The sequence below is a fragment of the Hemicordylus capensis genome, chromosome 6 (genome assembly GCF_027244095.1).
Source record: "Hemicordylus capensis ecotype Gifberg chromosome 6, rHemCap1.1.pri, whole genome shotgun sequence".
Classification (NCBI taxonomy): domain Eukaryota; kingdom Metazoa; phylum Chordata; class Lepidosauria; order Squamata; family Cordylidae; genus Hemicordylus; species Hemicordylus capensis.
In genome coordinates, this window is record NC_069662.1 from 51805099 (window position 1) to 51831236 (window position 26138).

General features: G+C 44.1%; 1 protein-coding gene across 2 annotated transcripts; it reads left to right on the forward strand.

Moving 5' to 3' along the window:
• The first annotated feature begins 332 nt into the window (after positions 1-332).
• PSMD11 (proteasome 26S subunit, non-ATPase 11) lies at positions 333-26138 on the forward strand. Of its 2 annotated transcripts, none has more exons than XM_053266115.1 (14): positions 333-476; positions 10595-10696; positions 13353-13477; positions 13665-13736; positions 15524-15581; positions 16405-16599; positions 17407-17551; positions 18885-18945; positions 19363-19425; positions 21708-21833; positions 22691-22726; positions 23261-23312; positions 23741-23883; positions 23990-26138. In XM_053266115.1, exons 1-13 carry the CDS (start codon positions 449-451, stop codon positions 23881-23883), a joined length of 1206 nt encoding a protein of 401 aa, XP_053122090.1. In that variant the 5' UTR covers positions 333-448; the 3' UTR covers positions 23990-26138. The 2 variants fall into 2 exon arrangements, with proteins under 2 accessions (XP_053122090.1, XP_053122089.1); XM_053266114.1 differs by lacking the exon at positions 333-476 and adding an exon at positions 7111-7297.

Genomic DNA, 26138 nt, shown 5'->3' on the forward strand with positions numbered 1-26138 from the left:
CGGAGAAACAAACGCAGGTTAAGGGGATAGCCATATGAGTGGTTCTCTGGATTCTTTACTATGACTGTTGCTCCATTTGGCAGCATCCAAGGAGAAACCGGAAGTGAAGACTGTCTAGCTGTCCTATCTCTATTGGCCTTTCACGTACACAGAAGATGCACTTTTGGGCGATCCTTTCGAACTCATTCAAGCGCAATTCTAACCTGAATTACGTCACACTGAAACTTCACTGCTCGATCTCCGCCAGGGGCGGAGCCAACATTCGCCACCCCCTTCCTCTTCTCTGCCATTCACTATTCCTTGCAACACGCCTCTGCCCGCCCCTTTCCGTTCTTGAAATTAGTACCACCCACTAGGCTGCTGTTGCGTCTACTGCACAGATTCCAGAGGCAAATCCCGCCTGCTCGAGTGACACCACCATCACTTAAAAAGCTTCGCGTGGCGCAGAATGTCTGCAGCTGTTGCTGTAATGCTAGGTGGGCTCAAGGTGGTGGGCTGCTGACGCCATTTTGGTGTTGTCTTATGGGTATCAGGCTTGTGCTATGGAAAAAGTCAAATAGCTTGATCACATGTATGTTCACCTAGAATTAAGACTGATTATGTCCAATTCCACTGAAACAAATTGCCTTGGATTGAGCCCAAAGCCAAAAGATGATGCTGCATCTCCATTTCCATTCTCCAGTTGTCAGCATTTGCCAATATTTTCTAGCTTGACTATTCTCTTATTTTATAGTCTCTTTCTGGAAAACCGTTTCCCCTCTATTTGCTTTTGAGGGGAGATGTTGGGAATGCCATTTTAAAGTGTTGGCTTGAATGGTTAAGGTTCTCATTCAACCCCCTAGTTCCATAGAACTTTAATCTCTGATTGGGAAATGGATGACTCTTAACGATATAAAATGCCAGTGAACTTCTTCCATACCATCCTTGCTGTTATGACTGCTTCTCTTCTTATCACCCACATAGCTCCGTTTGGAAAGTAAATGGTGCTGAATGTTTTGCTCTGTAAATACAATTCACCATGAGATTAAACATTCCATCAATACTATAAGCTTTTGTTATTACTTAAAGTAAATTCTTAACATACAGCCAGTGAAGAAGAGCTGATAGTAATGTGTATGGGAGGTAGTGAACCTGGAGTAAGTGTAGGTCTGTGATCTTCATTATTTTTCAAGTGTGGGCCAATTTGGCAAAACCTTCAACATGAGAATAATTTCCCACTGTGTTGACCGCCAAATAGTACTGCACTTTTCTCAGTACTGGGAGGACCTTTTAAAAGATATGGAGCCTCCATGGAGCCCCCTCAAGAGCCTTGCGGGGAGAGAACTGAGAAGGACCAGGGGCGTAGCTATTATTGAGTGAATGAGTTCAAAGAACCCGGGGCTTCAGCTCCTGAGGGCTCTCCAGTTCCACCCCACCCCATTTTCTTCATTATCTCCCTCACTCCAAGCCAGGGAGAGGAGTGAACACGGGCCTCTCTCCCCTTGCTATGCCCCTGAGAAGAACTACACTTCCCAGCATGCACTGCTCACTCACTTACTTACTCACTCATTCACCCAGTGCTGCATAGTGAAGCCAAAGCTTTGTAAAAGTAAAATGTGCCATCGAGTTGGTGTCGACTCCTGGCGACCACAGAGCCCTGTGGTTGTCTTTGGTAGAATATAGGAGGGGCTTACCATTGCCTCCTCCCATGCAGTATGAGATGATGTCTTTCAGCATCTTCCTATATCGCTGCCGCCAGATATAAGTACCAGCGGGGATTTGAACCAGCAACCAGGTCTCCTGTACTCTTAGTGCCTCTTTTGCCTGGATCATCTCATCCCTTCCCTTTTCAATCACACAGGATGCCATGCTTAAGGTGGTGATGTGTGTGTGTGGTGGTGTCACCGTTGCACTCCCCTGAAGTGAAGTATGTAATTATTGCAGACTCTGTGGTCTGGAAAATGTGGAGGGCATCCATGTGAGTGAAATTCCATGATTGAGAATGAGAATCTGTAGTGTCAACAAGCTCAGAATTTGTACTCAATATTTTGTATCAGTGGAAAACTTGATTTGAAATAAAATTAATATCCTTTTATAGCAAGGGTTCTCAAAGCTGTGTCTCCAGCTGCTGTTAGACGAAAACTTTCATCATCCTCAACTACAATGCCCCTTGGCCTTTATGGCTGGGGATGATGTAAGCTGTATAGTCCAACACCATCTGGGAACCTGAATTTGAGAACCTCTGTTTTAAAGGTATTTTTATGGCATGTCAAATATGCTAGCAAGTGACCCCTGCTGGATGCTCAGAGGAAGTCCAAAAAACCAGCAGGATTTTGGCCAATCTACTACCCTGAAGGAAAATGCCTTCCTGGTTCCAAAAGTGGCAGTCACTGCTATTCTGGGCATGTGAGCATGGACCACCATAAGCAAGTGCTCCCTCAGCCTGCTCCCTCAGCCTGCCTTCCCACTTCACTGGCTGACTAGTGTCCTGCAGGCTGAATTGCTGTTCATTATGCAGAGGCAGGAGAGATGTGCATTCATTTTCTGAATGAGTGGAATTTAATTCCTTTCTGTGTATGTTATTAACAATGCTTAAATTCATTCCCTTGCCACAGACTTCCTCTCTATTAGCTATTCATCTGGTTGTCTCTGGAATTACAGATGTATCCAAATTCATATTTTTGTTTCACTCCATCTAAAAGAATGAGGTTTAGGGTGTCTCTTGTTCCCCGGCATTTCCCTTTCTATGTAGAGCTCTAATCTGCATTGGATGATCCCGAGCATTATTTTGCTAGCATGTAAAATTAAGGATACTAGTGGGCCCGGGCACAGAGCATCTGTGCCTCTAGTTGGGCTCTGCCCAGGCCCACTGCCGCCGCCTGCGGCTCCGGCCGGGCCCGCCGCCGCTGCCTGCAATTTGTATACTTTCCCCTCCTCCGCCTTCCCATGTGATTGGATCCAGAGTAAAATCCAGGTAGCGTATTTGAAATCGGTGTAAATCCGGGTGGAATTTAGCAGCCGGGTGGAGGAGCGAAAATCGAGGGGCTACCTTAAATTCTGGGGGACATCCAAACCCTACATTCACACAATCAAAAACTACCCAAGTTTGGGAGCTGTGTGTGCTCCCAATTTCTGATTGTGTGGAAGCAAGGTAGGAGAAAAACCTGGGTAGTTTTTCCTCCTACCTGGCTTCCACACAATCATTTCTACCCAGGTTTTCCTCCTACCTTTTTTCCATGCAACCAAAAATTGGGCATTCTGCTCATCATTGTTTTTAATATTATTAGGGAAAGGGTGCCTCTTATCAATCATTTCCCCCTGAAACTCCCCCCGCAACTGCTTTACCCCCTCCCAATGTTTTGGATCCATGTTTCCTCACAAACAGGTCCAAAGCCCCACAGTGATGAGAACCGGCCATTGGAATCCCCACTGGGAATTGTGGAGAATTGTCAGAAATTTATACTGTGACTGTGAGCTTTGGATTCTGTTGAAACAAAATATGCCTATGCATGTTGTTATTGAGTACGAACTCATTAGAAGTTAGATTATGTAATTTTTTTAGGAGAACTTCATGTATTTTTCTTATTTCAAAGGCATTATGTTGTATACATACAATGTAGTATCCACACATTTTATTTTTATTGTATTTTATTTTTTATTTAAAAATGTATATCCTGCTTTTCTCTAGAACTCAAAGAGGCTCAATGCCCCTATTTGGATATTGTGTTGTATGTGTGTACAGGTGCTTGTACACATGTACATTTTTTGTATGAATGACTGTACATGTGTTCACTCAAAAAGTGAACCTGGATACAGGCCCCCTTAAAGCCCCTTAAAGCAGAGTACAGATAAGTACTGTACTATTGTAAGTAGTTGAACGTAATGTGTAAATTACTGTACATGTGTAGATATTACACAGATTGTGTTAATAGGGCTAGAATGGCGTAATTATTTGTGTCACAAGGTATGGGGTTACATGTCAGGCTGAAATTCAGTAGGCACCATTTTTGCTACCCTGGAGGTATAGTAATTTAATTTCTTTCTGTCAGAAAAATGACAGAGTTGCACAATCTTTAATGCTTATCTTAACAACACCACACCACAGTTGCATGGAATGTTCTGATTAACATCTGTGGACCCTTTTCTTGGGGACCCCCTGGGTTTTTCTGGCATGTCACTTACCTACTAGGCTATAGAGCTAGCTAAGAAGTATAGGCAGGAGAAAATCCCATCAGAACTACAAACATGGTCCTTGGTTGGATTGTGTGTGTGATACAAAACTTCCACTAATAAATCCAATAAAGGACTCTTTATTGGAGGCAAGGGTGTTCACCAACAGTCAGCATAGTTCCAAAGGAAGCACAGTCGTTATTGGCCACAGTCGCCGCACACAGGACTATGTGGGGGCTGCTGGGTTACGTGTGTGTGTGTGTGTGTGTGTGTGTGTGTGTGTGTGTTTTATATATAGCAAACTGTTGTAAACTGCCTTGAAGATTGTTTGATCAAAAGGCAGGATATATATCTAATAGATAGATTAGATAGATGCAGTAGTTTTGAGAAAGCTGTGTGTACTAACTGATACGTGTTGGAATCAAAGGTGCACTTAGGTAATTTTGGAGCCTGAACCTAAGGGTCTTTGGTGGCCCCCTCCCTTGCTGGAGGACCCCTGCTGCAAGTTAAGCATCATCCCCTTACACACACGGTGACAAACACAGTATTTTTCACACATGGGTTCTTGAGGGCACAAACAGCAACGGAACTCACAAGAATGTAAGAATATAAAACAGGTATATTTGTGCAAATATGCAGTAGTGAAACATTTCAACATGCAACTGAACATATTCCCATCCCACATAGTTATTTCCCCACTCCGTCTCTAGAGCACTCACACAGGTCATAATCACACTTGGCCGCCCGGTGCGATGCAGGCCAGTGGTCACCACACCACCCAGGACAGACTAAAGAGGATTTGGGGGCCTCCAGGGGGTGTGGAGGCCCTGGACTTTGGCCATAAAGTCCAGAGGTAAGAGCACCACTAGTTGGAATGGGTTAGAAGGCCAGTGGAAGCCCCATGTAAGTTGCTTTGAACTGTCCAATGAAGAGAGGCAGACATTTAAAAAAAGAAAATACAAGGAAGAGGTACACACACACACACCCTGAAATCCTCATGAAATGTATTCAGCTCATAAACTTGTCTTATAACAATTATAACCCATTTTTCTGACTAATGGTTCTGAAGAAGATTATTTTTCCTCACAACTGTTCCCGGGAGAACGGGACAGGTTTACAGAATTATCGAATGTTCTGGATGAAAGTAGGCATTACATCATAAGTATTTGCAGGGAAGACAAATCACCATGGAAACAGGAATTTTTACAAAAAAAGCATACCACAGTATTTTATTTGGTGTGTCACTTTAAGTGTAGGGTGTATTGAAAGGCATATGGGGGCACAGAGAGCTAAGAGACTAACACAGGAAGTCTCTGGTTCATATGTCTCACCTCTGCCATCACCTAATTAGGCCATAGTCTCCTACTTGCAATATGGGGATAATACTACTGAACTGCCATAAAATACTGTTGTAAATACTGAGGCAATGTATGTGAAGCACTTTGAACAGTGTGCTATATCAGGGGCGTAGCAAGGGCTCAGAGACAAGATTTTAAAAAGCCCCCCCCCCCCTCACTGAAGCACAGCTAGAAATAAAAGGTTTTGTAAATTGGTAACAATGCAAGTCATGTAATGGTACTAGAGAAAGACATGCTGTTCTGGTAGCTCCAGGTCTTAACACCCATATCAATTTTGGAGGATGAATACAACTAAAGGAAGCCCGGGTGGGTGTGTGGCTGGGGGAGTCAGTCATGTGACTTGCCTCGGTGGGGGGGCCAAGGCAGTGGGCCGCCAGACAACTGTCTTCCCTTGCCCTATTATAGTTACACCCCTATGGTATATAAATTCTCAATATCGTTGCATACCCTTATTTGTGAGTAAAGTGTGTTTAGGTTTGCAGCTTGAATTTACTTTTACACCCCGATTTCTGCACATTTGATTAAGAAAGTAAGCCCAGTTGTTTTCAATGGAATTTACTTTAAGAGAGGTGACTTAGCCTGTGGTGTCTTACCCTTGATGTAGATGGGGCTCGTTCCAGGTCCGCTTAACCAATCATCAGACACAAGGATTGGGAATTATTAATTGAGGTTTTATTGCTTCTGCAGATAGCAATAGGAAAATCAGTAGGCTCATTCTCTCAAACTGATTACAGTTTGGTTACAGGTGCACCTTACATTTATACAAACCATCTAAATGGTGCTAACACCCTATACACAGTATGGTGGTCTAAGTATCTAGTATGCATGAAAACGCCTGATTAATTGTTAATTGGGTGATTACACCTTATTTGGTTAGATCCTGTTTTCTAGCAGTGGGAACCTTAGCTGTGTTAGCAAGTTTCATAGATACAATTTAGCTGGAGAGAGATAATGACATTAATCATGAGAGGCAGTGATGTCCCTGAGGTAGATTAGGTTACTTTAAGTTAAAATGAGGTTTTCTAGGCAAAAATGGAGTTTCTTTGGTTTTCTAAACACATCACCCTAACCTATTGGCTTTTAAAATACGTAAGTTCCAGTGACATGAATGGGGCTTTGCATTTAATTGGGGGGGGGGGATCAAATCATACTCTCTGACGTGAAACGAAGACTCCTAAATCTGAATGTATGAGAGTGGGTTGTAAAAGAAAGGCAACCTGCATTTTGCACATGCTCAGAGACACTCTTGCCTTTATTACGTTCACATTTCTCACGAGGGCTGATACCTGGTTTGAATGAAACAACCAACCCGGTTCTGAAACGGAACCCTGGCTGAAAAACCCCAGCCAGCCACCCCCGTCACCTTACAACTACGTAAATACGTTTTACACAATTATTTAGAGGAAAATGAGTTTGTAGAAAGTGCAGGATGCTATTCAGCACCACCATCCCACCTCCGTCCTCTCCTTCGGTCTCCTAGCAACTACCCCCCCATCACTTTCGTTGTGTGTCTCAAAGACTACACTTCCCAGCAACCATTGCTCTTCGGCGCACGAGGCAATAGTTTAACCATAGAGAGAGGACCACTTAGTTATGTCTATGGTTTGACACAGCCGAGGGGAAGAGACCCGCGACTTCCGCTGGAAGTGGGGCCCTGTGGTTCCGGCCGGCGTGAGTGAGCGAGTTTGGCTTCTTTAAGATGGCGGCTGCGGCGGGCTTGGAGTTCCAGCGCGCCCAGTCTTTGCTCAGCACTGACCGTGAGGCTTCCATCGGCATCCTGCACTCCATAGGTGAGGTGGGCCCGCCGAGAGGGGAAGAAGGGAGGGAGCCCGGCTGCGGAAGGGTGGAGGGGAGACGGAGGAGAGGGGCTCTGGGAGGGTCGGGCTGAAGCCGCTGCTGACTCACGGTGAGCTGCTCTGAAGGGAAGGGGGAGCTGACAGCAGCCGGACGCTTCGGGGGGCGCAGCCGGGCTTGGCTTTGATCGTGGCTTTACTGAAATGGGGGAGCGGGGCTGATCTCCAAGACAACGAGCAGAGACTGGAGATTGGACTGACAGCTCCTGGAGGGACTCACAGGCTCGGCTTTTGGCCTGCTGTGTCGGGCAGGGGAGGCGGAGAGGGCTGAGGTGGGGTGAAAAAGTAGCAACTGAGTGGGGAGAGCTTAGCTGACAGGAGCCAGCGCTGCTGTTGCTTTCCCCTTGCCCTGCCTTCGCTCTGCCCCACTAACTAGCCTGTCCAGCAAGAAGCGATGCTGCCGTTCCTTAGACTATCGACCAGGCCTCCCCAATCTGCTTTCTTTGCTTCTCAGGCCAGTTCCCATTCTCAGCTCAGGGTCACCACTGTCACACCTTTCAATAAAATTCTGCTGCTGGCCTTGGAGGGGGAAGGAAGAAGCAGGACTATAGAAGTGAGGGGTCTGAAATGGGGGTGCAGAAAAGGACTGATCTGAATGATGATGAGTTTTACTGGTGTGAAGGGAGATTTGGGAGAAGGGCTGGTTTTGGTGAATGCTACCCAAGGTTGGGGGTAGGAGAGAGAAGCAGCATTAGGATGAATCCTTTTCTACTTGGGCTTCTCTTATTGGCATGCATTGATGGACAAGCAGGTTCAGGGGAGGGCTGACTTGACTGTGCACATGTGTGTGTTTGGTTTCTCCTTCTGTGTAGTTAACAGTAGCTTGAATTGTACATATTAGCTGGTGATAATGGTTATCTCTGATGAAAGGCTTCATTTGCTGGTTTGTGAAGATTGAGATGCACAGGAGCAGATCAGACTGGTTTTTCTGGCAAACTACAGCCTTACTTGGAGGAGCTGTTTACATAAAAAGAGGAGGAAGGTGGTAGTGAGGAGAGAGTGGCTTTTGAGGGGAACATGGAAGAGGTTTGTTTTAAGATGAGGGTAGTAGACAGCGAAAGCTTGTATGAAACATTTAGTTATGGGTCTGAAAAGGTGGTGGTGAGGAGATTGGACTGGGGGTGAGAGAAATGGAGAAGCACTGGGAGTTGTGACAATGACGGTTTAGGCTCCAAAGGTGCTTTGCCATTTCTACGTTGGGAGGTTCCTGCTTGGTGTTGCTGTATAAGTTGACAAATTCTGATATCTACAAATGTTCACCTGCCTGCAGTTTTGCCTGTAACAGAGATTTGCAGATGTTGTTGACTACAACTTCCAACATCCCCAGCTGTGATGGTCTTTGGCTGGAGATTGTGGGAGTTGTAGTCAACATCTGGGATTCCTTATTACAGGGAACACTGCCTGTCTGTCATCTGTTCCACAACAAATGAATAGGAGGTGTGAGAATGAGGGACACGTACACACTGTTTGTGCATTTGCCAAATTATGATTTAGAATCTCAGAATACATACCAGGAAAGCAGATTTCTTGATCAGAGATCAGTGAGTGAATAGGTTGAGGTGGTCCTTATTTAACTTTGTAACTAATTGCACACACTGATAGTAGCTGAGACTTGCCTATCTTTCTTGAGTACACTTCACAGTTGTAAACAAAGGGCCAAGTTAGAAATAGAAGAATGAATGGCTGCTATGCAAGGGATTTGGAGCATGCCCTGTTATGCTTGGAGAGTTCCAAAGGTATGTACAAAACTTTAGAGAAAAGGTATTCTATAACTGCCCTGGTATCCTATTGCCAAGGAACTTGAGGGTCCCTCTGCTTTAGTCTACCATCTGCAAGACCTCCCCACCACCACTTTTAAGTATCCTCTTGCCCTCTCTTTGTTCTAGACTTGAGCCCCATCTCCATGGTTCGTGCTACATGAAACAAGCCTATCCACTTGCTTTCTCCTTCCCTTTATCCTTGCAGCAGGTAGCATTAGCCTGAGAACACCACTACCTATTGTAAATAATCTTTATTTGTGTGAGCTTGACAGGAGAGGGAGGATGAAGACAACAAGAGTCAATGTGGTATGCCTCTACCAGACAGGTTCTCAGGTCCTGAAACCTTGGTGGACTTTACTGGTGAACCGATGCTTGTGGGGGGGAAATGACATGGCTGACTCGGGGAAATAATTCCTGTGTATCTTAAATGTTTGATAGTCACTTCTCCCTGTGGGACAAACAAAGTCTTGAGAAATGCCCTAAAAACTTGTGTTTGGGGTGGAAAGGATGCTTCCATGGGTCACCACTACTGCTGTGGAGGAAGCTTTGTGGGTGGCAGGCTAGAACAGTCTTTAGTTTAACAGGCTGCTAGCAAGGCTGCCTTATATCACTCACAAGTTATTGTATTTCTTTGTAGCCCTGTGGTCTCAAGTGCTATCGCAGCTGGCAACCCTGCTAGAATTTTCATTTTCATATCTCCAGAGTGAAAAGGATGTGTTAGGAGCTTTTAATCTTGCCAAAAGTGATGGTTTCTATTTCTTGAGTTTGCCTTTTGAACGCATAAACAAAATTGGAAGTTTCAATGAGCCTACGGGTTATTCCATGATTGACTGTGCATAAGAGGCCTTCATTGTTGCTGAAGCCAGTCCTTCATGCTTGACACAGTCAGTAATGTATGTCCTCTTGGTTAGTATCCTAAAAATGGCTGCTGTATACTGTGGTTAAGAAATGTTACCCTAGGACATAGATGGTTCCTTTTCTGAACCAGTGTTTTTTGTGCTGGTCTTTACGTGCAAATACTCTAGAACTAGTGGCATGCTTGCCCTTCTTGGCACCGGAAAGCTTTGAATATAGTGTTTTATTTACAGTATCTGGTGACACGCTAGGGAGGGAAGGAGATTCATTTCACAGCTGCAGCTGTAGCCATGTTGTTTTTGTGATAGTATTCCAAAAAGGATAGATGACATCAAGCATTTTATAAATATTTTTTTCTGATCTCCTTGCCACGTGGCATTTGATTTCTCTGTTGCATCTCAGAGATCCCTGGGTTATAATCTGGCTACCTTATTGCTTTATAGGTTGAGTGTTTTGCCCCTAGCAATGCCAGGTACTGGCTGGCCCACAAGAAGCAAGTTAGTCTTTGAAAGGAGGAACACGAATAGCTCTGAATGGTCCCTGATTTGGTGGAGGATTTTTCTTCTGATAAAAACTGATTTGCCTTGACTTTCTTTAATCGAAACCTTTGTCCTTCTAGTGAAGCGTGATGTCCAGGAAAATGATGAAGAAGCTGTGCAAGTCAAAGAGCAGAGCATCCTGGAACTGGGGAGTCTGTTGGCCAAGACTGGACAAGCAGAAGGTAAGTCCCATGTTTGAAGCAATTTAATGAGATTGCATCTCCAAGCAGCGTCTCTCAAACAAAAGATCAAAGTGTAGAGTTCTGGTATGTTGCTGTTGTCTAGTACAGGATATCTGATATTTCCCCCACTCCTTGAAATTCATGTTGTTGAAACTCTCTACTCTCCCCTGGTTCCCCAATCTAAGGCAGGATACCTACCAATTTCTCATAGATGAATTCGAACTGTAGTGTTTCACAGTCACAGAACACATCCATTTGCAGAAGAAATGTAGTCAGGTTGGATCATGTAGAGTTATTTGCTCAGTGCTAAAATCTGTATTGGTTGGTTCTAGGGAGAAAGACTTCAATTCCTTTCACCTCTATATCTGTCTGCACTCCAGTGTGCTTTCATTTAACTTGTGAATCTAGGATGAGTAGCCTGATGCCTTGGTGAGAAGGTTGCTATGTTGATCCTGTGTTCATGAGTGAAGAAAGGGCTTTCTTTGGTAGCCTTCCCTTTTTGAGGTACTCTGGGTGAATACAGACTTGTACAGGATAAAAGGCACAGTTTGCTGTCCTTTGGACTAACTACTAGGGACCGTGGAGGCGTGGTCTGACGCCGGGAGTGTGTGTTGCTTTAAGTGTGAGGGGGTTGTTCTTACCCCTCCCACCACTTTCCCTCCTCTGGCACTCCATTTTCAAGTAAAATCTCCGGGGCGGCAGCGGTTCTCCCTGCTCCCTTGTTGTCTGCAAAATGCAGAAGTAACTTCCACACATGCACGCCGCCGCGTGCATCACGCACATCACTGTGATGTGCACAGCGCGTGCGCACACGTTGGCAGTGGCGCACATGCATGGGAGTTACTTCTGCATTTTGCAGACAACAAGGGGGCAGGGGCGGCAGGGAGGACCGTTGCCGCCCCGAAGATTTTACTTGAAAATGGAGCTCCGGAAGGGGAAAAGCGGCAGGAGGGGTAAGAACACCCCCCCTCCCACCCTTAAAGCAACACCCCTGGCGACGGTCCGCCGGACCAGTGAACTGGTTCACAGGCCTCCAACATGGCCTGCAAACCGGTTCGTGCACATCCCAACTAACTACTCATTGGACATAAGCAGTGGATACAGTGGGGGAAAAGATGGATTTGTGGAGATCTGAACTGGGGAGTTGGACCAGAATGGGAATGGGGCTGTAAATGAAGCCAACCAGTGTGGCATTTTGGATGCTGAGTCATTAAGCCACAGAATTGGGCTACCAGCTGGTAATCAACTTTGTAATAGTGATCCAACAAGTTGGATGTCTGAGAGAGGTGTGTGTATGGATGGGATCAATTTCTCTTTGACAGAGAAGGCTTCACAATCTGGCAATAAATCTGCTGCCATCAAGTTCCAGTAATCTTGTGAGGCGATTACTCTGATGTTCTCTACATGGGGTTGCTGTTGAAGATGGCTTAGAAGCTGTGGCTTGTGGAAAATGCAGCTTCCTGCCCATTGACTGGGGCTTCACATTAAGAACCTTTGACTGCACCAGTTCATATACAACTGTATTGGTTACCAGTTTGCATTGGGGGGTGATCATGATGATGACTATGATCTAGAAAACCCTGAGTGGCCTGTACCCATCAAGCCTTTGCAAACATCTTATTCCTATGAGCATTCCTTCTTGTTGGGAACTAAGCAGTTGAGGTATTGCTTCAGATCCAACATGAGGCTAGAGCAATAACTATTTCAAGCATGGCCTTTTTGGTGGTGACATTGCAGTTGGATTTGCTCTCAGAGGAGGTCCATCAAGCAGCAGCATTGTGCAACTATAGCCATATAAAGACAGACTTTTCTTCTGCCAATTCTTGCAAAATTTGTCTTTTGTTTATAAACTGGTAAGTGAGCAACTAAAAGTAAATCTACTGCTTTTAAAAACATTACTAATATTGATTTTAGTAAGTTTGTATAGCCTTGCAAACTTTCCAAAGATGTTGGCCCACAGAAAAATGTGAAGTCTGTCTCTTTACAGGTACATATGATAGTAATTTGTGGCACATCAGAATTTGGAGAACTAAGAAAACAACAAAACTCTCCATTTATAAAATCTTTGTGCCTGAAGGAAATTACATAGGAAGCTGCCATATACTAAGTCAGACCCTTGGTCCATCTAGCTCTGTATTGTCCACACAGACTGGCAGCGGCTTCTCCAAGGATAAAGGCAGGAGTCTCTCTCAGCCCTGTCTTAGAGCTGCTAGGGAGAGAATTTGGGACCTTCTGCATGCAGAAGGACCCATCCTTCCCAGAGCGGTCCCATCCCTTAAAGGGGATACCTTACAGTGCTAACACATGTCTCCCATTCAAATGAAAACCAGGGTTTACCCTGCTTAGCAAAGGGGACAATCCATGCCTGCTACCACAAGACAATTCTACTCATTGGGCGAGTGGTTATTTACGAGGCTGGTGTTTCACAGTGTTATGGAAAAGAAATGATTGCTACAGGGGAGCATTTGCTTATGCAGAAACCATGGTGAAGCTATCCTGGAAACTGGAGCAAAATCATGTGCAAATAGGCATTTGCCATCTTTAGAATTGTGTGGTCATTGCCTTCTCTGGATTATAGTTTTGGCTTTTAGTGCGTCCTTGAACAACTTTGGTGCCGGAGCTCTGCTAGGTCTTGACTACTTTGTCTTTAATGCAGAGCTTGGAGGACTTCTGAAGTATGTGCGTCCTTTCTTGAACTCCATCAGCAAGGCAAAGGCAGCCCGCCTGGTTCGGTCCCTGCTAGACCTGTTTCTAGATATGGAGGCAGCAACAGGGCAAGAGGTGAGGCAACTGAATTCAAGCACAGTCTTGCCACCTACAAAGGGCAAAATGCTTGCAATTCCTTCTCAAGTGTCCTAATTGGTCATGTTTAGAGGGAGGCAGTCAGAAGTTAATGCAGAAAAATAATCTCCAGCTGGTGGTAGTACAAGAACTAGAAATAAGACTGAATGTGGTTTCCTTTTCTAAGGTCGACCTGTGTCTGGAATGCATTGAATGGGCCAAATCAGAGAAGAGGACGTTCCTGCGCCAAGCTCTGGAGGTAGGGTATGAATTGTAGGCCTGTAATCATCCTGACTTGTGTGCAACTTGAGACTACTGTGCCCCACTCGTATCTCACTTTTTGCCTGGATTTAGAAATTTGCCTTCCTACCCGGCAGTTAACTATATCCAAAAAGCTATTATCTCTTCATTTCCCCTGCATTGCATCTTCAGATCATCGTTGGCATGTTCTCAGGTTTCTCAAATGTTGCTTTAGGTGTGATTCTTCCATGCTGGGTGTTCAGACATTAAGATGTTCAGACATTAAGATGACAAGCATATCTGGCTCTCTTTTCCTCTTTTGCCTGGGTCCATAATGCAAGCAGGAGAGCAGCCCTTGATGCATTCTTTCAATAGCAAACATGCATTTATTTAAGAACTTATTAAGCGCCTTCCACTGCATTCCAAGGTGATGTACACAGTAAAAGTACACAGTTAATATTCAAAGTACAGAAACAGAGCCAATATATATTGGAGCAGATGATTCCAAACATGAATCCAGATAAATATAAAAAGCCTGGGTAAAAATCAAGATATTTAAATGGCAGTGGAAAACTGAAAGGGCTGGGAGGGTATGAACATATCTAGGATGGTCATTCCATAGCCTAGGGGCAATTGCCAAGAAGGCCCTGTCTGGTACACAAAGCCAACAGGCCTCCACTGCTTTCAGCATGTGGAGCAGGGGCTTTGGCAAGCATTCCCATGTGGTGGGCAGATTCTGGGTGAAGCAGACAATCCTTTAGATCTCTTTGGGGCCCAAGTTACTTAGAGCTTTAGAAGTCAAAGCCAGCACCTTGTATTGTACCCCAGAAGTGAACTGCTAGCCAGTGCAACAGTTCCAAAATTAGGGTGATATGGTCATACCACTCAGCTCCAGTAACACTCTGGCCACTGCATTTGTATTTAACCCGTGTTAAGTGAGCAAAGACAAATCTTTTAAAAGCGGTGATACTCTTATGTTTAGCAGGGGGAACATAACTGGCCCAATTCACCCCCAGCACATCATCCCACCAGTGGCTGTGACTAATTTCTACCTTGTTTCTCTTAGATTGTGAGCCCTTTTGGGATAGGGGAGCATCTTATTATGTATTTTTCTATGTAAACTGCTCTGAGAACTTCTGATATAAACAAGTATATAAATATTTGTTGTTGTTGTAGTAGCTGAAGCTTCCAAGGGACTGCCTTGCATACAATGTGTTACAGTAATCTAAAGAGGGCACGATCTGTTCACACGACATGACATATTGCCTCTTAACACTTTCCCCTTGCTGTTGGTGAATAAGTAGTGGTAAAAAAAGGAAGAGTCTTTTTCTCTCCTTTTAATGCATACTCATTAGTGTAGTGGTGGTTCTCAGTGCTCACTAACACCTTTATGGAGCCAGGGCATGGGAGATGGTCCAGACTAGTCAATGCAGAGAAGTGAGGGTGTGTGTGTGTGTCTGTCTGTCTGTCTGTCTGGTGTTAGTATCTTGTTGATCTCTGCTCTATGCTTTTTTGGCACCACATAAGTCAATCTGCAGTTAGCACCATTTGTGCCTTTGACTCATATTTCTTTTCTCTGTTTCATTGCTTCCTGAATTCATAACAACTTCTCCCTCCAACTTACTGTTGGTTCTGCAGAACTCCTCCTGCATCACCATGCATACTCAAGTAGCCTTTCCCTACATTGCCTCACTGACCTGAAATTGTAATCCTTCCCAACAGGGCTTTGTCTGTTACACACTAACTCCTAAGTAAATATCTAGTATTCATATAGTAGTTTTCATTGACATTCATTCCTTTTTCTAGGCAAGGCTGGTGTCTTTGTACTTTGACACTAAAAGGTACCAAGAAGCATTGCAGTTAGGTAAGTTGACGACCAGCTGGGGACAACTTGACTTCTACACTGTGTGTGTGTTGTTCTTTTTTTTAAAGAGTTGAATGAGTAAGTAACTACTAACATTTTCCTACGAGGGCTCCTAGACCAGCTGTAAACAATTAGTGCAACATCAAATGCTGAACTACTTGTTGGGCCATGGAGCACCACAGTTTCCTTAAATGCTGGGCTTTTCAGTTCAGACATCCTTCTGCCAGTTATCATAATGCAAGAGCAAACCACTCGTTTAGCTGGCAGCTCCTCAATCAAAGACTGAGGCAGAAGTTAGGGCACTGTATATAGGAGTCTATAGTAGAGCAGGTATTTGCAGATACTTTCTGAAAGAGCTTCTTATTCACCAAATATTAATGGTGGAATGCACTGAATCAGGCACGTACATTAGGCTGTCCGGAAGGGCAGTACCCATGCCCCTGATTGGGGATGGGGTGACATACATATCTCACACTGGGGCGGGGAGATTCACTTCCTACCTTATTTGTTTGCTTTGTATGTATGTCTTTCTGCAAATCTTCCAGAGTGGTGATCTAGCCTTCTGACAACCCCAGGAGGAAAGTTAGGCTGAGACAACATGGTTTGCCCTAGGCCACCTAGCTGAATTGTTTGAACCTGGATTTTCACATCAGAACTGGACACTCCAGCTATTGCAGAACCCTGGCTCTCGACACCTTGACGTGCACAAATTCTGTTGAGTGGGCAGGCTCAGGATCAAACATTTCAGAATCCAGAGGAAGGCCTATGACCTTGGGTAAAAAAGCTTCTCAGACTGCTGGCTTCATTGTTTGGCTTTTGTCAGGCTCACAGCTTTTACGGGAGTTGAAGAAGATGGATGACAAGGCCCTGTTAGTGGAAGTGCAGCTGCTAGAGAGTAAGACCTACCATGCCTTGAGCAACCTGCCAAAAGCAAGAGCAGCATTAACCTCCGCCCGAACCACAGCCAATGCCATCTATTGCCCTCCCAAGTTACAGGCGGCACTGGATATGCAATCGGGTAAGTCGTGGAACTGATCTGTGCGCTCTACACGTAGGCTTATTGCTCTCTTATGTCCGTTCCTCTTGTGACACAAACTGCAGTGGTGCATTATCAGAAAATGCAAAACATTGCTTCTGTGCTTGCTTGATGACAATGTATTCCCTTTCATAGAACAAGCAGCAGGCTGCAGAATACTGATCCAATGCAGCTATGTTTTACAAACAATTGCAATCTACCAAGGGGAACTCTTAGAAGCTCCCTCCTAGCAGGTTTTCAAAATAAACTTGGACAGGTAGCTTTCAGAGATCCTTTAGGTATAGGAGATCCTGTCTTGGGCTAGAGGGTTGAACTAGGTAATCCTTTGTGTCCTTTGCAACTCTTACAGAAATTCTGTAGCAAAACCTAAAATATAGGCATGTTGCGGTACAAAATAAAGAGCAGTTAAGGCAAGAGCTCGTCAACTGGCATACAGAACAGATCTGACCAGAGCTTGGAACACTGGCAAAAGGAGAACTGATGGGCTTTTACAAGAGTTCAGTGGAATTCATGAGCAGGTCGTTGTAAAAATGACCCAAGTTTGAAGCAAAGAGCTGTTTGGCTAGAGCCTCTCTTGAGGTATATTTGAATTTGTCGTCCCCACACTTAGTCAGTCCGTGTGGCTGGTAGAGCCGTGCTTCTGTGGAAACTCAGGACCAAAACAAAAGAGGGATTGCCAGTTTCTCTGCTTGTGTGGACTAATGAGTAGGATTTGGTGGCTGTGTTTCCCCCTCTGCTATCTTCCAGGTGAATCTGTGGTGGTTTGACTCTTGCCTCCCCTTCCAACAGGTATCATCCATGCAGCGGAAGAAAAGGACTGGAAGACGGCATATTCTTATTTTTATGAGGCATTTGAGGGTTATGATTCCATCGACAGCCCCAAAGCCATCACAGCGTTGAAATATATGCTGCTGTGCAAGATCATGCTGAACTCGTATGTGGCTAATAATGTCATAAAAGGAATGCAACAGCCCCTTGTTTACTTTCTCTCTCTCTCTCTCTTTTTTTTTTACAACCACCGACACATAGAACTTTATGGTCAAGACATATGCTACAATATGAGACAAGTGCAAGGGTCCTTAATTTACATGATTGATTTAGTTCATGATCCTTGGTGGGTGTTGAGAAGATGTACAAGTAAGGTGGAATATACTGTAGCAAAATAAGGGAAGAAAGGTTATGAGTCAGAGAGGGGGCAAAGGTTAGCAGAAAACGTGCCTTTCTCTCAGACTTTTGTAAGCCCCACTTAGACCTCTTTTGCTTATGGAAGTGTTAACACAAGAAGAAATTAGCTTCCTAGATCTTTCTCTTGAGAGAGGGAGAGGGAGGTGCTATGGGGAAGGCCCAACTGTTGCCAGTCTCTTCTTTCCTGTGAAGCCCACTGTGCTTCCTGAAAATATGTCCCTGAGGATTGTGTGAGCCTCAGACATATTTTCAGGAGGCACAGTAGACTTCAGAGAGAAGGGGAGATCAGCAAAAATAACTCTTCCCCTAAAGTGCCAGTGCAGGCTGGAAATCGGCCTATAAAACCTGCACTCTCTTCAGCATTCAAGAAACCTAGGCAGTGCTTCTCTTTACTTGAAAAGAAGCAAATCCTCAGAGTGAAAGAGCCACTGGATTCTTGGCTCCCTGTTTCCTAACTAAATGGATTTCTAAGCTTCTTGCCAGGATGGGGTCCTCTTTAAGGAGGCACGATTGGCTGTAGGAGTGTAGATACAGAGCTTTGAAATAAGCCTACTTAGTGGAAGACCATGTCCAATTCTGTGCTGTGTTTACTCTGAGAAAGGGGAGAAGTGTTTCCCTCCTTCAGGAAGCAAAACTTCTTAAAGAAGTTTCCCTTCAGGAACAAAATAACTTTTTTCTGGTGAAAAGAAAGGGAAGAATTACATCCAGTAGTGTGTATATAAATGTGTGCCTTCTGCTCTTGACACAGAGTACAGGTGGAAGTTGCTATTATTTTGTGACTCTTTTGCTGACTCAGTGGCATTTGCTGTGACCTCTTGCATAAAGGTTACTCACATGCAAGCTTCGTTTGGTCAGTCAGATTTTTAAACTTGCTAGGAGACCCTTCTTCTAGCAAAACTTAATTTTTAAGTTGTTCCAGGCTTATGTTCATCTTCAATCTGGAATTTCCACAAGTGACTTTTTAAACACTTACGATAAAGTTGATTACAGAATATGCAGAAGGCATGGATTATGTTCTGAATTGTAGTAGTGGCCTGTCTTTGAGGGCACAGTGAATGACATCTCTCTTTTTTCCCCTCCAGGCCTGAGGATGTGCAGGCATTGGTGAGCGGAAAACTTGCTCTGCGGTATGCAGGCAGACAGGTATAGAACTGCTGAGCTACCTTCTGTCCTTGGAGAGTCTTTCAATCCTAGCTAGCACTGTTGGTTTCTGAATAAATTTGGCTCCCCTGCAGACAGGTCTCTGCTGCAGGGAACACTTGGACAACTCCAGCTGTTCTGTCATTGCCATTTGTTGGGTCCCTGCTGTCCAAGTGGGGTTCTTTTGTCCTGATTGCTTATTTTCTATAGCTGCTTTATGTGCTTCCTGTGTAATTTAGCAGCTGCCTTTGATAAGTGCAGATGGAATGAAAACACTCTTAGGATTCTTATCAAGGATCATTTCCAAATTTTCTTCTGTCCCACTAAAGGATTGTTCTCAAGTGTGACTGCCACAGGCATAACCTGTATGTGTTATGGTTTGGGAGAATGCCAGTGCTAACTCTTTCCTTCCTGTTGCAGACAGAAGCACTAAAATGTGTTGCACAAGCCAGTAAGAATCGATCACTGGAAGATTTCAAAAAGGTAAGCAGGTGTAATAGGAAATGGGGATTGGTTTACTTGGATTAGAGCACCTTTAGGCCTCAAAACAGAACCTCATTCAGGAACAGTGTAATCTCTGAATGCCTGGGAGCAAAGTGGGGAAGGATATCTTCTCTGCTGCCTGGAGCCGAGGACATCTCTGAGTGGGTTATCATTCCCACGTGCTCCCAGGCAGGACTAATTGAACATTGTTACAAGCCTTAAGAAAAAGCTACCTAATGGTGCAGCAGGGAAATAACTTGATTAGCAAGCCAGAGGTTGCTGGTTTGAATCCCCATCAGTATGCTTCCCAGACTATGGGAAACACCTATATCAGGCAGCAGTGATAGATGCTGAAAAGCATCATTGTATACTGCGCGGGAAATGGCAATTGTAAACCCCTCCTGTATTCTACCAAAGACAACCACAGGGCTCTGTGGTTGCCAGGAGTCAACACCAACTTGACAGCACACTTTACTTTGCAAGCCTTAAGAGCCCAGACTGCATAACCCTGCCCAGTTCTCTTAGTCCTGCTGCACTCCTGGGCAGACCTCTACAATTTATCTCTGATATTTTAACAAAACTCCACTTCAAGGATCACTCTATCTCTTCATACTCTTGTCTAACTTCTAATACCTCTCTTAGTCTATTGTTCTGCACTTCATTCTTAAAAAAAGATCCTCCGCATCTTGCCTTTTCTTCCCCTCATTTTCTGTGTGTCTATGAAGCGATGACAAGCTATTAGGCACATTTTGCTTCCAAAGGGAGCAAACAGAATTCCTGCTCACCACCCGAGCAGAAGGTTCACCTCCTCCCACGGCATCACCATTAACCGCCACACAGCCTGGATTAGGGTTTCGTTTCACAGGGTTGTACAAAGATCAAAATTGGGAAAGAAAAGGGTCAGGGAGGCATCTTCTTCCTCCTCATCTCCTAATTCAGGGAGCCATTCCCCAAGGAAGGCTAAGAGAAAGAGGAGAAACAGTGCCTCCCACCAAGAGGACCCTAATTTTCCCCAAGCAAAAGAGCAAGGAACCTGCCCTCCCTCTCCCTAACTGATTGCTGATAAAGTTAAAGAGAAATGGCTATTGGCAGCTTCTAACAGAAAATCAATAGCTGTGGCTATTAAATAGTATTCATTTCAACAAGCAGTGGCGGATATGTTTAAGGTTCCTCCCACAGATGCGCCAGTGGTGGCGTTACTCTCTGGCTCACTGCTCCCAAGAGATGGGGAATCAGCCCTGAAGGACCAAAATGACAAGTGCATAGAAGTTTCTTTTAGGTGGGCAAATGAGGCATCCTCTTTATCTCTCAGAGCCTCAGCTGCAGCATCCATGTTGTCCTGAGCCTCTCTAGTTTGGTTGGATGATTTAATTCAGGATCCTCCATCTGATATGTACAGCCTCAGACACCAGTTGATTAAGATACAGAAAGTGCAGTCATTTGTGTCAGACACCACATTGGATGCCACATACGTTTTGCTCTTTGCGCATCTACTCTAACTGTAGTGGGAAGGTGTAATTTATGGTTAAAGCACTGCCCTTGTCAGCTTACTCCCAGACATGGGAAGGAACAATTACAGACGATTGGGTCTTGACCACCATTGTGACAGGCTACAAAAGCCGGGGAGGACATGGTCCTTTTCTCACCCCATGGATAGATGTTAACTGGCAGGATGCTGGTAAGCCAGTAGGGAGAAACATAATGGCAGAACTGGATAGATTCTGCAGTTGCACCACATGAGTGTTAGGAAGCAGGTGTTCTCAACCCTAAAAAGTGTTTGAGATGCAAAGATAGATTTGAAAGTATGGGTAGTGCTGGTGCAAATTAAGAATCCTGTGCAGAAAGTTTGAACAGTATTTCCAGTGGTTAAATACAGGAACTCCCCAGTTATAAACGCCTGTACTGTACTTACAAACAAAGCTCCATAACATATTGACATCAAGCAAGACACCAACCTACATACAAACAAGTCATCACTCTTGAGAACTCTATGCATTCCAAGCTATGAACACCCAGCTTACAAATTGTATTCCGAAGGTTTGTTTGTAAGTTGGGGACTTGCTGTATTGGAGTTTCAGGGCCCATCGTAAGATACTGCTCTTCCCCATGACTAGTAGGTGTAGAATATATTATGTACAATATATACATATATGAGCAAAGCATATTCACACTGTTGTATAATAGACTTGGGATGACCTCAGGTAACTTTCAGTCCCTTGGCCTGAGAATAGTTGTTGACCTGGACTTCTGCCTCTGTTGCTGATTAACCAATTCTTCCATAGGCTCTGAAAGATTATAAAGTGGAACTCAGGGATGACCCCATTATCAACACACATTTGGGCAAACTCTATGATAACTTATTGGAACAAAACCTGATCCGGGTCATTGAGCCTTTCTCCAGAGTGCAGGTAAGTAGCTCTTTCAGAGCTCCCTATCCCATCTTACTGACTCCAAAAAGTATTAGTTGTCATCTGTTTGGATTCCCCAGTCAAATATTCAGAGCAAGCAACCTTATGTCCCATCAACTCTGTCAGCATTGAATACTGACTGTGCACTGACTAACTCTAGTTCCAGGTAGCAGTTCTTATTTGATCAGACACTATCATTTGGGTATTGCTCCAAACTATCTTAACATAGTTGACAGTGTAACCCATTGTCAATATTAATGCAAGGATGAGCTCGGCATTGTTTTAATAATGTGTATTTCTCCTCCTCTTACTTCTCTGGGTTGGGATAAAATATTCTCATGCCGTTGGTTGGGGCCAGAGTGGTGATGTGGAATTTCAGGGCAGAGAGGTAGAAGAGTCATAAGCAGGCAACTGTGGTTTGGAGCATTAGGTGAACAATTGGAATATGGCTGCTAGATCCTTAATTTTTTATTATTTATTTATTTATTTATTTGTACAGCAAATTTTGCAATAACATTTGTAGTCAGAGGTTGTGGGGGAATCCCCAGATACTAAGAATTTATCATGGCAATCATCTAGTTCTTGCTGGCTTCCAGTGTATTTAATGTATTAAAACACAACAAATCTGCTTGTGAGCACTAAAAGTAACCAATTGGATAACAGAAGGGACTTTCACAGTGTTTAAAAAGTAAAATGAGTAGAATTGCCTGCTGAACATCTGCAGGCTTAAAAAGCAGGGGTTTACACAGCTGCTGAATGCTGATCACCTTTGTCTGGCTAGCCACAGTGAAAATAAACCATAACTGTTATGTTTGCTCCCTTCCAACCACTTTGACACAGCTTTCTCAATTTTGCAGATTGAACACATATCTAGCCTTATCAAGCTGTCTAAGGTAAGAGCCAGAGTACAGCAGGCTGAGCAAGAATACATTTATGTCAGCTGCACTGTGTACTTTTATTGTGGATAGAAATAGCTGTGAAGAAGAGGCCTCACTCAGTTAAAAGTTCTCATCAGAACTGATTTAGAAATAGGCCTCTTGGGTCTCTTAAAGAGTTTGAATTACATTTCCAGAGTTAACAAGAGAACAGTAACTGTTTCAGGTTTTATTAGGGGTTTGTAAACTTCAGAAGTATAGTGGAAATCATCAATGCTACTACTTGCACGTCATGTGTCTTGTAGGGCAGATCCATTAGAAATATGTAGATGTGGATAACATTGTAGAAACCAGCTTATCAGCAAAGTTCATAGCTTAAAGCATTGCTTTGCTCATGGCAAAACGGAACATCTTCTTAGCTCTACATGTGATTTGCCTCAGCAGGCAAGATCTAAGGTTTATCATCTCAAGAACCATAGAAACTTCAGGCTGGCAAGATCAGCTTGCCCATGGTAGCTCTAGGAGGCTGATGATCTTCTGGTTCAATTTCAGGCGGATGTGGAAAGGAAACTCTCACAGATGATCCTAGACAAGAAATTCCATGGTGAGTCATCCGTTTTGTTGGCTTAGGCTTACACCTGGTTTTTCAGCCACATGCTTGAGTTGGCAATGTTCACCATGGTCTTCAAACCCTCACCCAGTGCATGTCATTTCTAGAATTTAGTGCGCATTAGCAAAAGGTTGTTCTGGGCACAAACAGAACATTGTTACCATTGAGTAGGAAGAGAGTAGTTTTCCCACCTTGCCAACATCTGCACAACTCTACTGATTGAACCTGGTGGGGTCCATATTTGACAGCTTTGTGCCATCTTGGAAATAGGTACAGTCAGCTTATTGTACACTGTTTTACATATTTAAAAAAACACGTGACCTTAAAATATGTGTTAAATAAATTTGAGGGGTGGATCTGTTTGTGGCAAAACAGCGAGCTGCTTGTTTGAGAGGCTTAACTGGGACTCTTCTCTCTTTTAGGGATCCTTGACCAAGGCGAAGGGGTCCTGATTATTTTTGATGAACCGCCAGTAGACAAAACATATGAAGCTGCTCTGGAGACAATTCAGAATATGAGTAAAGTAGTGGATTCCTTATACAACAAAGCCAAGAAGCTAACATAGGTGAGCAGTTCTTATGGCCCACAGTGTGAGCTATAGTAGAGTCTTGCAACCTCTTCTGGGAAGTTGGTTCAGATGAATGACATGACTCCATCTTTTTTTCTTACAGAGTTGGGAACTGTTGGCTGTTGCTTTGGAGAGTGGGTGCGTGAAACCTTTTCGGGGGGGACAAAAGGCTAGAAGACTGGCGGTTTTTTGTTTCCCCCCCTTTGCTCTACTTTTCACTTGGAAAGTTTTAAGACTTCCTCATCTGATCCATCTTGTCTATACAATTGTGTGTTCCAGTTTCCATGTAACCTTTTACCTGCTGAACTTTGTACTGGGATGGGGAAATAATAATGTTTAAAAAAAGAAGAAAAGAAAATGTTTCTTTGGGAGGGGTGGGTGGGAAGGAAGCAATGGCAGGATCCTAAATAAAAGGAGAGAGGCTTACGCTACCTTAAAAAAAAAAAAGTGCTTCCCATTTTCTTGAGGGTGGCAAAGGGGCGGGTTAAGGTGGGTTTTTTGTCTCTTGTAGGAACTTGGCCACCAGAGGCTGCTTCATATGTGAACAAAATCCCTACACAGAAGGTGCTTCTCATGTACGTTGTAATATAACATGATTATAAACATGTGTGCTTACATTGAGAAGCCATGACTGACAGTAGCTTCTTGCCATGTGGGCACACAGCAAGAGTTTACCTGTGGATTTCCCACAAACTCCCTCCATAATATTGCCTTCAGTTTAGGAATTTTGTCATCTGTGAAGCAGTCAGTTAGAAAGCAGGAGCTGTGTTAGCCTCGTGTTCAGAACTCAGACTTCAGGCAGCCAAAGTGAGATTGGTTTGCTATCCCACAACCGCCTGCTGAACACTACACTACTGAAGAATCGGTTAAAAAATATTAAAGGCCTCCCTTACCCTTAAATAGTCTCCATTTTGAATTTTCTGAGGCCTTAACATGTAGAGTCTGCTTGAATAAGTTTTTCTATGATCATAAAAAGGCAAGAGATGGCTATAGCTGCTTTTGAACAGTGGCTCTGAAGGCTTCGTAGTTCTGAACTGCATGCTGTGTCTTCTCTTAAAAAGGCTAAAATGTACTTGCCTTTAACTTCACAAAATATGCTGTTGGAAGAACAATTGAGCTGCTTTCTCCTGAAATGTTGACTCTTTCCAGAGATGAACCTCTTAGAATTTACAGCCGGCTGTTTTTGGACCACCCAAAGGCTTTACCTTTTTGCGATCCCTTGAACATCAAAAATGAGCCACTGAGGGCCAGGTTACACATTCCACCTGCCATGGGGGTGCACAAAACAGCACTCGCATGGTGAGTTATTTCCCCTGCCATCCTTGTAGTAACACCTAGGCGTATATGCCATGTGATCCAAGGTCACGACATTGTGTCCCCCACCAACAGCAGCCAATGATGTAGAATGGGGTCAGGAAAGCTCACAAAGTGATGACATCACATGGCGAGCACTCCTAAACTACATCACCAACTGGCAGCCCCAGGACCAAATCTGTCCTCCTGTTCCCTCAGAGGCCAGAGGGTGTGTTTGTGGAGGAAGCACTGACTGTTGGGTTTGCTCGTAGTCCACTTTGGGGAATGGTGTTGGGAGGGATCCTAGCCTGCCACTCTTGGTTATCTTAAGGTGACCTTCCAGTAAAATGAGTTACTGACCAGAACTCTAGATATCTTGGCAGAGATGAGGAGAATGTTCCACTGGGGGACCATTTTTAATGGCGTCCCTGTGGCAGGTTTAAAGTGTACTTTGGCTCTAAGCCTAGCTCTTTTCAATTGCAGGGAAACAGTTTGGGTGTTGCTCTTCTGTGGGAGAGGCAAGGTGGTGGTGACCCTGGCATCATATGTCATTGAATGATGAAGTTATATTTAAGGTGTTGCTGATATCTGAGTAGTGTAACCTTCTGCATCGCTGCCCTCATCTTCAATTTCCTTTCTTTCCATGCTTCTTTACACTTATTTTGTAAAACAATTCTCCTCTACCAAGAAATATTTTTGCATTTGCATGAAATCTCTCAACTGGCTGAATCTTTTTCCTGCTGCTTTCCCTTTTCTATCCTCCCTGCACTGTAATGTTCTTTAACTTTCCTCTCTCTGTCTCGGCCAGTCAGATGTTCTGAGGAGGTGAATTCTTTTTGGTCTTGGGGAGGGTTTTGGCACCATGAATTTCAAATGTACAAATGGTTCACGCTAACACACACCAGGTATATCTGATGTTCAGATGGCATACAAATAAAAAAAAATCTTTTTTTCAAAAA